Source organism: Strongylocentrotus purpuratus, unplaced genomic scaffold (assembly GCF_000002235.5).
Source record: "Strongylocentrotus purpuratus isolate Spur 01 unplaced genomic scaffold, Spur_5.0 spur5_scaffold_7, whole genome shotgun sequence".
Lineage (NCBI taxonomy): Eukaryota > Metazoa > Echinodermata > Echinoidea > Camarodonta > Strongylocentrotidae > Strongylocentrotus > Strongylocentrotus purpuratus.
Genome location: NW_022145613.1, coordinates 13,185,977 through 13,200,069, shown reverse-complemented (window position 1 = coordinate 13,200,069; position 14,093 = coordinate 13,185,977). Strand labels below are relative to the sequence as shown.

The 14,093-nt window shown below is 37.6% G+C and overlaps 1 protein-coding gene across 1 annotated transcript; it reads left to right on the top strand.

Moving 5' to 3' along the window:
• Positions 1–4,953: 4,953 nt before the first annotated feature.
• Positions 4,954–13,863, top strand: LOC105439737. The gene is made up of 9 exons (XM_030974035.1): positions 4,954–4,990; positions 5,708–5,983; positions 8,313–8,440; positions 9,068–9,290; positions 10,308–10,383; positions 10,857–10,909; positions 11,572–11,751; positions 13,090–13,250; positions 13,713–13,863. Exons 1-9 carry the CDS (start codon positions 4,954–4,956, stop codon positions 13,800–13,802), a joined length of 1,224 nt encoding a protein of 407 aa, XP_030829895.1. The 3' UTR covers positions 13,803–13,863.
• Positions 13,864–14,093: the final 230 nt, after the last annotated feature.

The window sequence follows — 14,093 nt, the reverse complement described above, 5'->3', positions numbered from 1 at the left end:
TCAGTGTCTTGAGGTGTTTTAGGATGGTGTCCTCAGATAATTCTAGCTCTTCCGGGCTCTCTGCCACCTCTAATGGCACTGGCTTCGGGATCTGGTTTGTATCCTCTGTTGTGAATACACTAATGAAGAAGTCATTTAGTGTTTCTGCTTGATCCTCTGGATTATAAGCAAGTGATCCATCTTGTTTTAGTAGAGGAGGAATTCGTGAGCGACTTGCTGTTCCTTTCTTCACATAACTCAAAAACTTTTAGGATTCTCCTTGATTTCTCTTGCAATCTGTCTTTCAAAATCTTGTTTTGACTTTTTCACCTCCTCTGTGGCTGCATTTCGAGCCTTTTTGTATATCCTCCAGTTGTCCGCAGTACTGTTCTTTTGGTATTTGTTCCAGGCTTTATGCTTATCCTTTAGGTGTTTTCTTGTGGTTAGAGTCATCCATGATGATTGAGCACTTTGTCCTATTTTGGCTTAAGGAATATGCTTGTCTATACTCTGTTTAACAGTGCGTTCAAACAGTTTCCATGACTTCTCAATGTTCAAGTTTGTTAGCTCTGTTTCCCAATTGACTTTCTTTATGTCTTCTTTAATGGCACCATAATCTCCTTTGTAGTATTTGTATGTAGCTCTGTTCTTCTTAGCCACTTCTCCTAGGTTTACATGGAAGCAAAGTACTCCATGGTCACTCTTTCCTATGGGTGGGTTGACGTTAACGATGTCAATGGTCTCATCATTGTTGGTAAGCACCAGGTCTAGCAGACTTTCCCTCTGTCCTTCTCTAAATCTTGTTGGCTGTGTAACACGCTGGCTCAAGTATAGATCATTAATGTTATCCAGTATGTAACAAGCTGGGTGGTCTTCTGAGCAATTTGCGACGTTTCTAGCCCAATCAATGTCTCTAAGATTCAGGTCTCCCACTATCATCAGATCACCATTTCTGTCGCTTGCCTCTGTCATCAAGGAGCATAAATTTCTAGAGTTTATGTCAGAAGAACTTGGGCTCCTGTAGACATTTCCAATTAAGTTGGATCTCACACTATACAGACTCTTCAAATTCATAATAATAAACAATAAATAAAAAAAATAAAAAATGCAATAATTTTTCAATAATTGATTGCATTTTACCCCGGTTCCCAACATAAAAAACCCTCTGTGTGTCCATTCCTTGAGCCATAATGCATGGCCATCCAGAGGATTTGTTTATGTTGGGGACCGTTTTTTTTATTTATAGAAACCGCCCCCTACTCTAGCCCCCGCTGCGTACAGTCATGGTTCAGTGACAAAGCAATGGCCTCGTAACTGTGAGGCTCCAGGATCAGAACCGTTTCGATGTGCTATATTAGTGCCCTTTTGTGGGGCATTAATCCTCATTACTGTCATTTATTACTTAAGGGCGTAGGTCCCCTATTTGATAAGCATAGTAGCATACACATGCTTTAGCAGTCACACAAAACACACGTTGTCAAATTATTATTCAATAAAATCTGAGAATGTATACTATTATCTAGATCTATTATTTTTAAATTATTTTAAAAATAATTCCATAAATTGGGTAAAACAAAAATATTCCAAGCAATATAAGGCTATGTGTTGGCAAAGAACGTAAGCTACGGTCACAAAGGTTCGTACGAACGATGCGTTCGTACGAATCTTCCCGTTTTTCCATTGTCTTTCTGAATTTCCATTGTCTGAAAATCGTACGGCGTTCGTAGCAGTTCGTAATGGCATTTGTGACCGAGGCTTTAATGCCAGATATTAGAATCTCCAGTACGATGGTTTATTCACTAGGCCACACTTGTACACACACATACATACATATCGATTTTAATCCTAGATATGGCAAAAAAAAAAATTGGAATTATTCAATCATACTTTTCGGTATATCATGAAACATTTATATAAATTAACAGCATCATATTCATCGATTTACTTTGACAGATGTTGAATCCCCGTTTATAACGTGTTCCAACATTACTGTACCGTTTGGTAACGTTGTGCATAATTATGACGCTACTGTTTTGGATAACGTCGATGAGCTGCCGTCACTTCGGGTTGATTTTGCTCCAAAGCAACCGGGTCAAAGGTTAGATCCAGGTGTCAATGAAATATCAGCAACTGTCACCGATTCAGCTGGAAACATCAATAGCACCATCTTTTATATCGATATACAAAGTGAGTTTTTATTATTACACACCCTAACATAACGCTTTCTGCATTGCCCATGTACAAAAATTGGTTGATGGAAATGCCTAGTAGAAGCTTGGTACTTCGGACATTCCAATTGTTACTGAAATTGCACGATTTCCGTACAATCTCTGAGCAGCCTCTGTACGGATTGGCCTCGGCCTTCCCACGAGGGCCAATACAAGAAATGGCACGATGCTCGTAGTTAACGTAAACACAAACATCGTAGCCCGTAGCCTCATACAATGCCCCCCCCCCCCAAATCGCACGGAAATCGTAGACCAATTTATCGTATGACGCCCGGGACAAATGTGAACTAATCCCGTACGATAAATTAGTCTACGATTTTTCGTGCGATTTTGGAGGCATCGTAGGAGGCTACGGCCTACGATGTTTGTGTTTACATTATCTACGAGCATCGTGCCATTTTTTGTGTATTGGCCCTCAGGGGCAGGCCGGGGCAAATCCGTACAGAGGCTGCTCGGAGATTTTACAGAAATCGTGCAACTTCAATGCAGTAACCATGCAGTCTTCGCCGCCTCCGCATGGAAATCGTACGGAGCCCGTGCAGCTTCCGTGCAAAGTTTGCGTGGAGAAGACGCGATGACCGTGCAGACGCCGTGCCGTTTTTGAGCGTGTTTTGCCTCCATCTTCACCTAAAAATCGTGCGTTTGCTGCACGATCATTATTTTTGGATTGCTTTGTATTTCTTTGTTTTTATCCTTGAGTTTATCCTCTTCTCTTTCATCATGTATTTCTTTCTTTTAATCATTGAGTCTACCCTCTTCTCTTTCGTTATGTATTTCTTTGTTTTAATCATTGAGTCTATCCTCTTCTCTTTCGTTATGTAATTCTTTGTTGTAATCATTGAGTCTATCCTCTTCTCTTTCGTTTTGTATTTGTTTTAATCGTTGACTTGAGTCTATCCTCTTATCTTCCGTTATGTATTTAATTGTTTTAATCATTTAGTCTATCCTCTTATCTTCCGTTATATATTTCTTTGTTTTAATCGTTGAGGCTATCCTCTTCTCTTTCGTTATGTATTTAATTGTTTTAATCATTTAGTCTATCCTCTTATCTTCCGTTATGTATTTAATTGTTTTAATCGTTGAGGCTATCCTCTTCTCTTTCGTTATGTATTTCTTTGTTTTAATCATTGGGTCTATCCTCTTCTCTTTCATTATGTATTTCTTTGTTTTAATCATTGAGTCTATCCTCTTCTCTTTCGTCATGTATTTCTTTGTTTTTCGTTATGTATTTCTTTGATCGTTAGCTAGAGTCCTTCAATCTATCCTCACCTCTTTCGTCATGTATTTCTTTGTTTTTCCCTTTATTTCTCCTGCAATCTATCCTTTTCTCTTTCATTATTTTGGTCTTTGTTTTAATCCCTGAGTCCGTCCATATCTTTTTCGTCATATATTTCATATGTTTTCCTTCTCCATATCTTCTTCACTCTCCTGATGTATTTCTTTGTTTCCCTTTTCTATCCCCGTTTCTATCATCTTCCCTTCCCTGTGTGTACGTGCTTGACATATTGCTGCTAGTGATTGTAAATGTGCGCTGACGACTTAGACTCTTTTACCAGAGCACCTCTAGGAATTTGTTCGCGAAAATGCCTCTTGTTCATCCGAACGTGAACACATACCACACACAAAAAAAACACTCTTTCAAAAGTTGTATAATAATTTACTGTTCATTTATGATTTTTAAAATAATTAGCAATTTTCTCGGTGTAAACTTTTTTTTTACTCACACGGTAGTGTGCACAATATAATGTGCAAGCACGTACATGTCCAAGGGAAGACTAGATGATACAAAAAAGGAAAAACGAAGAAATACATGAGGAGAGTGGAGAGGATATGGAGAAGAAAAACAAGGAAATATTAAGGAAAGAGAAGAGGATAGATCAAAGGAAAAACTAAGAAATACATAACGGAAGAGAAGAGGATATAGATTAAAGGAAGAACAAAGAAATAGGGCATACAATAACCGCTACATAACGACAAATTACAGAATAGATTGAAGCTAGAAAACAAAGAAATACATGACGAAAGAGAAGAGGATAGAATGAAGGAAAAACACAGAAATACATAAGGGAAAAAGGAATTGTGTAGGGCTTCAAACACCTTAATAAATGTAGCCAATCTGCTAGCTACACGCGCGAGTTTGTACAGCTCTAACAATCCAAAAGACTCTCTAGTCGTTCGCCCAGTATATTTGACTGAACTGGCTAAACAGTTGTATAAAAAAATATATATGCGCTAGCGCGCCCGTGCAGTCTCCGCAGCCTCGGCACGGAAATCGTAAGGAGCCCGTCTAGCTTCCGTGCAGAGGTAGAGCGAGAAGATGTGGTGTTTTTTAACTTGTTTTCTTCATGTTCACCGAGAAATCGTGCGTTTGCTTTACGATCATCGCGAGGCTTCCGCGCGATTCCCGTGCGTGGATCGTGCGATGCAACATATTACATGTCTACGGGCTACGGGCTTACGATATTTCAAGTTCCGCGAAACAAAAGCCTTCTGCCGCCGTATGGAGGCCACACGGAAAAGGGGATACGGGCAGGATACGGGCTCCGTAGACTAATCGCAGGCCAAATGCAATCTAGGCATTCAGAGCGGTTCCACGGCGACCATACGTCGGCCGTACGGACGCCTTGTGTGTTTGCAGTGCGGCTGCCCTAGGGCCTTATGAATTAAAATTGACTTTTGTAGAACCTACAAAATTGCGGCGGCCGCAGGAATTCCACGGCCGCCCTAGGGTAGCTTTAAGGCGACCATGCGTCATCACTTCAAAGGTCGTACGGCAGCCGCAGGTTTTCTGTCTCCACAAATCCAAAATACGCCGTGCGGCTATCCTTATATATGGGACCGCTACCGTATGTGCCGGTGGGAATGCTGAGTCTGCCTTATAATAGCTATGGGTCGTAGAAAGTCTATACCGCACGGCCACGGCGGCAAATGTGACTGAGACATAAGGCATAAACAAACATGGTAAGAGGTGCACTGGGCATTGTTAGTGCCCTCGTGTTGTCATCAGTAATGCAAATATTCATTGTATTAATGAGCTGATACATCATGAAAAATTAATATATATGAGGAAAACTAATCGCTGTGAATGCGTTTTATACGTTGAGAATAAACATGTCACCTGGAGTATAACAACCTACACATACTACCTGTCTTATTCAAAATGTATTGGAGAATTATAATACAAAAAACGACGTATATATATATATATCTTATATCTGTAACGAAATACAAATGTGGGATATATAAACGTACATTGCAGAGAAGGTAAGATGTGACATTACTGGTCAGAATGCTAGCTAAGACAAACGCCAGTTAATCCATCTCTTTTTAGAAACATTCTTTCCCGCCAAAATAAATTAGATTCAAACCCTTATTTGATACCATTATATTAATTTCATTTGTATTTTTCATCCATTTATTTATTTATCTGTGATATATTTCATGTGATTCTGAGCCTAATTTTATTTTTAATATCTCTCCTCATTTTTTTTCCTCTAAAGTGAGAGAGTTGCCGGTCAAGATTGTGCAGGCATTCGCTGTTTCTGACGGAAACACATTCTTTCTATATTTCGCTGGCGGCCTCAACGAGGGCCTGACCTCCTACAATTTCTCGTTCTATGGTGACATCACATATGACCCCATTGTTGTTAATGGAATGGAAGAATTTCAGCCAGCAAGTCTGTCGCCTGGTGTTAACAACATCAGGATTAACGCAACAGATGGAGTCTTGTCAAAAACCATCGAGTTTGTTCTAAATGTCACAAGCAATCTAACAGGTGAATCAATTACATATGAATGGTTTTTAATAGACAGCTCCATCAAGTAAAAAGGTGATCAAATGTTGGGTGTTTTTAATTTCTGTCTTTCAATAGATGTTCCCTACACTCCTGGAAGTTTAGTGCACAGAAATCAAATGTATTTACCTACATATATCTTATCATATTGGACCTACTACAAATGGACACTGATCGGTACCATAATACATGCATGCACGTGACTCTGTCGAAATTATCATAATGACATTCCAAACATGCTTCCAAACTTTGGTCTCATCACGACCACCGCCAGTCAGCCTTAACAAAAACAGAACCGTGACTGGAACTCTACAAAATGCCTGTGCAAAAGAAACTGAATCGCTAAAATATCACGGAAATGCATGTGCAGTTGTGTCGTACATATCAATATTGACGTATATGAAGTTTTCAATAGGAAATTAGAAGTAATTTACAAGAGAAACCTGTAAATTTGGCCGCAACACAATGATTTTAAACTTCATTTTAAAACTTACCCTATCCATTTCCAGGAAATAGAAGGTAATAGGACAGTAAAGAATATGTGTTCTTCGAAAGTTTGGCAAGCCCAGATGTATGCCCACCAGTGTCCACTTCTTTAATAATCAATCTAATACCACACAAATTGTCATACTTTGGGGTTCACTGCTCCTCTAACTGGTCTTGAATCACGATATTTTTCCTGAAACTACACTCTGTGCCCTGGCCCAGCGAAAAGAATCTGAAGAAATGTGAAAGGTTCTGTTGTCTGTGATGGTGCGTGATTACATAATCAACATTGTCGCGTCAAATGAATATCCTCATCAACATACACATTAGGGACTTTTAGATTTGCACGACGAGAACGTGGACTGCCACGTGTGACATCCTTTTAAGGCAATGTGTCGTCCTTTTAAGGAACTGGCAGTGCCTTAAAAGGATGTCACATTGCCTTAAAAGGATGTCACACATAGCAGTCCACGTTCTCGTCGTGCAAATCTAAAAGTCCCTATTATCAGGTGGCGGTGGTCATGATGTGGTCAAAGAAAGACTTTAATTTTTAGTCCATCTGTAGTAGGGCCCATGATCATATCAAAATTTAAAGAAAATGCATCTTAAATACTCTATATCTCTGGCTAGTGAAAAGAACTTACAAGCTTCATTAAAACGTTATGTATGACGTGAACAGAATAAGTTATGGTCTGCATTAAATAAACTAAATACAAACAAAAACAAACAATTTTTTTGAAAATTCTGCCCACCTTAAAGATACTATGTCCCTTTTGCAGCCAGCATTAAATTATGTAGAACTTTGCAGGAATTATGAATATGTAATGTATGTCCTATCTGTGAAGTTTAAACGTTAGCAGTGTTCTAATATTCATATTATGCAAGGAAACCGTTTACTTGCTAGACTTCACTGTCATACACTATTTAGTGACTGATTGGCTTTTTTCCTTCTTTGGTAATAACATACATGAAATGAGCTGTAAAGGGTACATGAGCATTTGTCTACATCAATAACCCACTTCTTGTAATGGCCAAAATTAAACTGATTGAATATTTGCGCAGCATAAAACGTACGACCATTCGGTACAATGGTGTGAAAATCAGATTAATACTTTACTGGCTCTATAGCTCAGACCATTCGACAACTAATAGTCATTATTTTCCCTCTTAAAGACATTTTCAAGCCCAACCTTGTTTAGGGAAGTTCTAATTAATATTATCTTTCAAATGCCATTGGAATTTAACCTTTTCATTTTGTGTGGGCCTGCAAATAGGACATAGTACCTTTAAGACGTAGAAATCAAGTTTAAACAAAGAGGTGGGCCTATTTTAAAGAAACTAATTTTAATTATTCGCTTGAAATTTTTATTTCTACCTGAATCGATTTAAATCCAACATGGCCCGAGTATATATTGTTTAAATATAACAAATTTCAAAATTTTAAAATAGCACCGGAAAATTCGAATTCTTTACCGAACAAGATCTCATTCAGCTAAGATACTTGTAATGATATCGTCACGGAATGAGATAACCAATCAATTAATGTAGGCCTAAAATGAGACTAGGGACTAGTATGCTTACAAAGAAGCGTACGAGATTAGTGCACCGCTTTATAAGCGTGGTTTTAGATGTAAGATTTATTTCATCATCTATTCAGGATAACTAATTTTTTTCATTTAAAAAGGAAGTTTTCAAAATATCTTTTAGTAATTTTCATTAAATCTTCATAAGTGTTTCATAAACGTCAAGAGCTGTTGTAATGTGACTTGTCATTTAGATCATTTAGTATCTTTTTCTTTTGATTTGTTTTCTTCTCTTGGAATAGTAAATTATGCACTGCCTGGAAATGTGATTCTGGCAAGAATTAATGGTACCATAGCAACGTTTATACAAGACCTATTGGATGACACAACTAAGACATTTAAAAACGTTGCATTGGAGCTCCAAGCACAGGTAAGAGAGCGAAATAAAATAAACTTTAAGATAGTTCTTTCGCAAGAATTCTGTGAAGGTTCGTTTCTTCTTTTCTTGTTGTTTGCACCTTGGGGGGGGGGGGGGGAATGTTACTTATCTTGATTCACTTACTTTAATGGCAAACAATATGTTTGAGACTAGTATATGTCTTATAATATATGTGTGTGTGTGTGTGTGTGTGCATGTGTGTGTGAGTGAGAGTGTGTACGTGTGCGTGTGTTTGTGTGCGTTTTGTATTTTTCATAATCCTGAAGATCAAAAGTTTGTTGGTTTGTTTGTCCGGGGCTATTTTCTTTTAGCACTGTGTTTCCCCTTTGATACAAACCAAGTTCAGAGTTTTATAGAAATTCATGTATATAGTATGAATTTCCCATTTGTTATGGTTGATTATGACACTGTGTAAACTATACGGTAAGAATGTTACTTTCTTCAAGCGCGACCACCAAATACATCGGTCTTACCAGAAGATTCTTAAGTGAACACATTTTGGTATATGACACGTCCGCAACTAATTTCGATTGGGCAAATCCACTCAATGAAATTATTTATTTTTATTGTCTTCGTCTCTCATTATTCTCCTCAACCCCATCATCTTGTTTTCCTCAGCTCGATAAGATATATCAAAACACATCGGGTTTTATCGGTTCACGAGTCGTATCCTTCAGGAGTGGAAGTATCATTGCCAATTTCATTCTCATTTTCAATCCAACATCGAGCATAACTGAAGTGGAAGCTAATGAAATTTTCAGAAGCGCATTGACATCTGATGCTGAGATCACTAGCGGTTCCGGACTGTTCCTTACATCACTCACCGCGTTCAACATTTCATGTGAGTTTTTTTTTGAACGATATGCGACCTATTGCACACGGTTTAACATTCAGATTGCGTTATCATCCAGGCGTTAGTAAATTTAATTGTAAGGAGACAGTGAATTCATGCGCCAATAATTTAATAGGGTTGATTCACAATTGACAACGCCCCCAACGTCAAGCCGCGACAGGTCAATTTTTCAGCTCGCTCATCGACATTTTTAAACTACATGTACCAAAAGACTAGCCACCGATCGAAATGACAAAGTGATCCGAAGTGTGTAAACTCATTTATTGAGATTGATTATTTTGATATCAGGGCACATTTTTATATTAAATTTGAATGTCGAAACCCACCCATCAATATTGATTCTGACAATACAAATAATAATTGTTGGGCAAAAAAAGTGACCGAAATTACCATTAATATTGTTGTTGATGGGGGTCAAGTTGACCACTTCTTTCTAGCATCAGGGCACACTTTTACATAGAATAGGCCCATCAAACCTTCTTTGTTGATAATAAATGACCCCTGACCAAAAATTCTCATAAATTCCCAAATATCTTATTGTATAAAACAATGCCACAGCTTATTTTTTGTCTACTTTTTACCATAATGCATCACATGAAATCAAATAAACACGGTTGTCGCTAGATGGCGCTAGGGATTGTGAATACATAGTATTGCATCGTAAAACCAGCGCAAGTCGTAATCCCACGTCAACTAAAAGACTACAAGTGTGTAACAAGCATAAACTGACACTCAATTCACTCACTATGTTTAATATCTCAGTTTAGTCCTAGGTTCATTTCATCCCTAAGTTATCCATAATTATGCAAACAAAAACATTCAATGCAAAAAGTGTCCATTCTATAGCATTCCCATATTCCTTTTTCTATTAATTAAATAGCCATTGCATATTCGGCTTCATTAGACGCTTAGTACTTTCCATAAAAGAGTGTCCTTTATGTCTTAATTACATATAATTATGGAATCCGTATAACTTTGGTTCTCGATATTTCCTATTGTGTGCAGTCCCCTGTGAAGACTTGACCTGTGAAAACGGCGGTAGCTGTATAATAACAAATGATGGATCAGGGGCAAGATGCAGGTAGGTTCTCAACTTTTATCTTTTGTTTGCCACAAGTGCATATTGGTACATTTAATAGCCGGCTTTCCACGAGTGCTACATTGTGAAACATAGGAATATATTGGAATGATTAAACTGTGAACTATTTTTTTTAAAGTTTACGCACAAGACCTTTCTTTTTCAGTTCGCTACAAGACTACCTTTTTTCTTCTTCAAATGATCGTCATAATTTTATACTAGAACTCATTAAATAAACTACAGGTAAAACAGAAAACTGTGGGTAAATATTATGAGGCACAATGATACTATCTGAAGGACACTTTTAGCGTTCACACTTTGTCAAAAATCAAGTGAACGGTGGTCTAAATATATATCGGATTACGTAGTATGTCATCGACATCGACACATTTCATTAGATGATGCACCATGTTATTTATATTGCTTTGCTTTTCTTTTTGTTTATACACATTCGTCTGATTTTGTTTAATCGTTAGATGTACCGAGGGCTGGACCGGGGACCGCTGTCAGACATCCACAAACACCATATGTAAACAGAAACAATTAATTGTTGTTATCGTTACTATTAATTCAATTATTATTGTTATTATCTCTATTTTATATATTCATCATTATTATTATTAATATCATTATGATATAATCAATTCATGATAATTTCAGGATCAAAGACCTATCTTGATAAGATACATTTTTTATTTTCATCTTGATTGAGTATTTATTCCCATCCTGCGTTTTATGAAAAACCATCACATTCTTGTATTGTTTACAAATATATTCATACATTTAACATCGTAGTTTTAACAGGTCTATGATTAGTTATTTGGGCCATGGTACAAGTGCATGTATGCCATGCATTCATTTTTATTATATTTTTGAAATTTATCCAACAAAATATATGCCCTCTAATGCGTAGGAATTGGTCATACCATTTCTAGTTAGATTACTTCGGCGTTTTGCTCATATATCATAAAAACCGTTGTAGGTATTCAGGTTACATGAAAGCCACTATTAAAGACTTGAATAGATTGAGGTAATACGGCTAAAAATTAACATGACCGCTTGTTGTAGACGATGCCCCATTATGTGTACCTGCTATATTACTAGAGATGACAAAAGGTGTTTGGCTAGTCAGAATTGGGTAGTGATTTTCCTTGTCTAAACAAAAAAATATGATAAATTCTTCTATTGCAGTGATCGTCGGAACAACAGCAGGTGCACTTTTCTTCTTCATTCTGATCTTGGTCCTCTGCATGCACGCTTTGAGAAACAGAATGATGATGAAATACCAAGGCAGCCGGGGTCATTCTAGGCCAACATCTACGTTTAGGACCAGAGATTATAATTCCAGAGATCATCGGGTGCCTTCACGAGGTTGGTTGGTTGCAATATTTTTTCTCCATATAATTATATAAATATATATGTACACTTCACAGTTAACGTATTGGCCTGAAATATATATATAAATGATTAGCCGAAAGTCCAGTTTGTAATGTATTTTAGCCTATCATGGTTTATTGTTACAGGCCAAAATATTGTGATAGTATTAGTCAGCAGATTCTTTTTTTTTTAATTATTGTCTTGTGTCAATATTTATTATATTATTAGGCCATTAAAAAAATATACATGTTTAGTGTCCCCACCCGCTTCTTTTTTAGGGGCCGCCTCCTATTTTTTTTTTTTTTTTTGAAATTTGTTGATTTAAAAAAAAAAAAAAATTTGAAAGAAAAAAAACATGAAAAACACTGCTAAAATGGATGTTTTTCTGATTTAAAAAAAAAAAAAAAAAATTGTCGCCTGCCCTCTTGGAAAATAGCCCGAATGTAAGGGAAAATGTACCGAGCGGCCATTTTGAGCGGCCATTTTGAAAGAAGAAGAAAAAAAAAAAAAAAGGGCCTCCTCCTTCCTATTTTTCGTAAAAACGGGACGCTAAACATTTTTTTTTTATTTGGCCTTATATGTTTATATGAAATAAGGATAAGCGAATGTACAAATCAATAAATGATGAAACGTGTTTGAATACAACACATAATATTACAATTATGTAACCATAGTTGTGTACACACCAGGCGCGGATCCAGGATTTCTTAGGGGAGGGGGCCCAACTTTTTTTTTTTTTTTGCTCCCGAAAATTTGAAAAACACGCCGGCCAAATTCGCTCAGTGGGGGGGGGGGGGGGGGGGGGGGGGGGGGGGGGGGGTAGTGAGCACATTTTTTTTTTTTGATCCTCAAAAAAAATTCAATTTGCACCCCCCCCCCCCCCCCCCCCTGGCGCTCAACCCCCAAAAAAGGTAAAAATCACGTGATTTTACATGATTTTTTTTGGGGGGGGGGGGGCCCCCCGGGCCCCCCCCCCTGGATCCGCCACTGGTACAAACTATCCTATTCCCCTTCTCATCCCTCTGCTTAACATTGTAAGGCCCCCCACCCAACTTCCCTCCTGACCCTTCCCAGTATGCACCAAATTGTTATATTCCAACAAGACCAACATCTATTATCCATTGATTCAGACAATATTGAAAAAAAAATGAATGTGTTCAGTCCTAGTAAGTTGGTTGGTAATTTGATACATTTGAAGTCCACCATTAATAAATTTCGTTTACAGTGCTTAGTGTTAGACTATTCATATCTGAGGGCATAATTGGTTTCTTTGTAACTGAGATTTCTCTGCATATATAATCGGGAGTTGTTGTTGTCGTTGTTGTTTACCAGAAAACCCAATTGCACATCACAAAGACAGAAGTCGGGACCGTTCCCATCGTAATGATAATATGGACAGGGACATGGCTTTATTTACTCAGTACAAGAGTCGAGAGCAGAGGAGGGCCAGCCAAAATTTCAAGACCGGACCCTCCTTCACTGGACGTGCGCCTGTAAGTGTCACAGAACTCTAAAATACTGTGATAAGTGTATGTGGGTTGTTCATCAGTGTGCACACAGATTAAAAAGCTAAAAGCGGGATATTTTACCGACATGCTGTAATGTATTTCCAATTGCGCCATCTATCGGCGAAGGAGTACAAAGGAGCGATTTCCGGTTCCTGTACCCAACAACATCGCACGCGCGTAATACAACGGAGACATGTGACTGACGACACATTGCTGTGTTTGCCCAAGTATTCACATTGTTTAAAAATGGAAAATGAATTAATTAAATTGAATTGTTGCTGTTGTTCTTGCTAATAATATAGGTTTCTTTAGATGTAGCCAATCATTTGGGTTAACTGCTAGCTAAAGAAAAAATGTTTCAGATATATATATCGACTAAAAAAGAAAACAAATTGATGAACATGAATAACTTGTTTAACTTGTAGTCAATTTTTGTTTATGTTACAGAGCCACGAACCTCTGCAGAGTGGTAATCACCGAATGAATAGAATACCGCTTCGAGATACTTATTACTACAGAGGACAAATTTATCTGTAGACCCCGCTCACTCTATGGAATATATACTGTTGGTCATAAAGGTGGAATTATTTTTACCCCAATTTATGAAATGATTTTGACAATGATTTATTCTTAAAAGATCTAAATAATAGTATACCTCTACATTCTCAGATTTTATTGAATAATAATTTGTGAGTGTTTGTTTTGCGTGACTGCTAAATCATGTGTGTACTACTATGCTAATCAACTAGGGGACCTACGTCCTTAAGCCACAACTGACAGTAATGGGGATTAATGCCTCACAAAAGGACACTAATATAACTGATCGAC

Excerpts from the sequence above, each read along its gene's own strand:
- LOC105439737 (XM_030974035.1), top strand. The coding sequence starts at position 4,954 with ATGCGTCATCACTTCAAAGGTCGTACGGCAGCCGCAG. Across the intron at positions 4,991-5,707 it reads AGGTCGTACGGCAGCCGCAG|TGAGAGAGTTGCCGGTCAAG; the intron begins GTTTTCTGTCTC and ends TTTCCTCTAAAG. Across the intron at positions 8,441-9,067 it reads CATTGGAGCTCCAAGCACAG|CTCGATAAGATATATCAAAA; the intron begins GTAAGAGAGCGA and ends TGTTTTCCTCAG.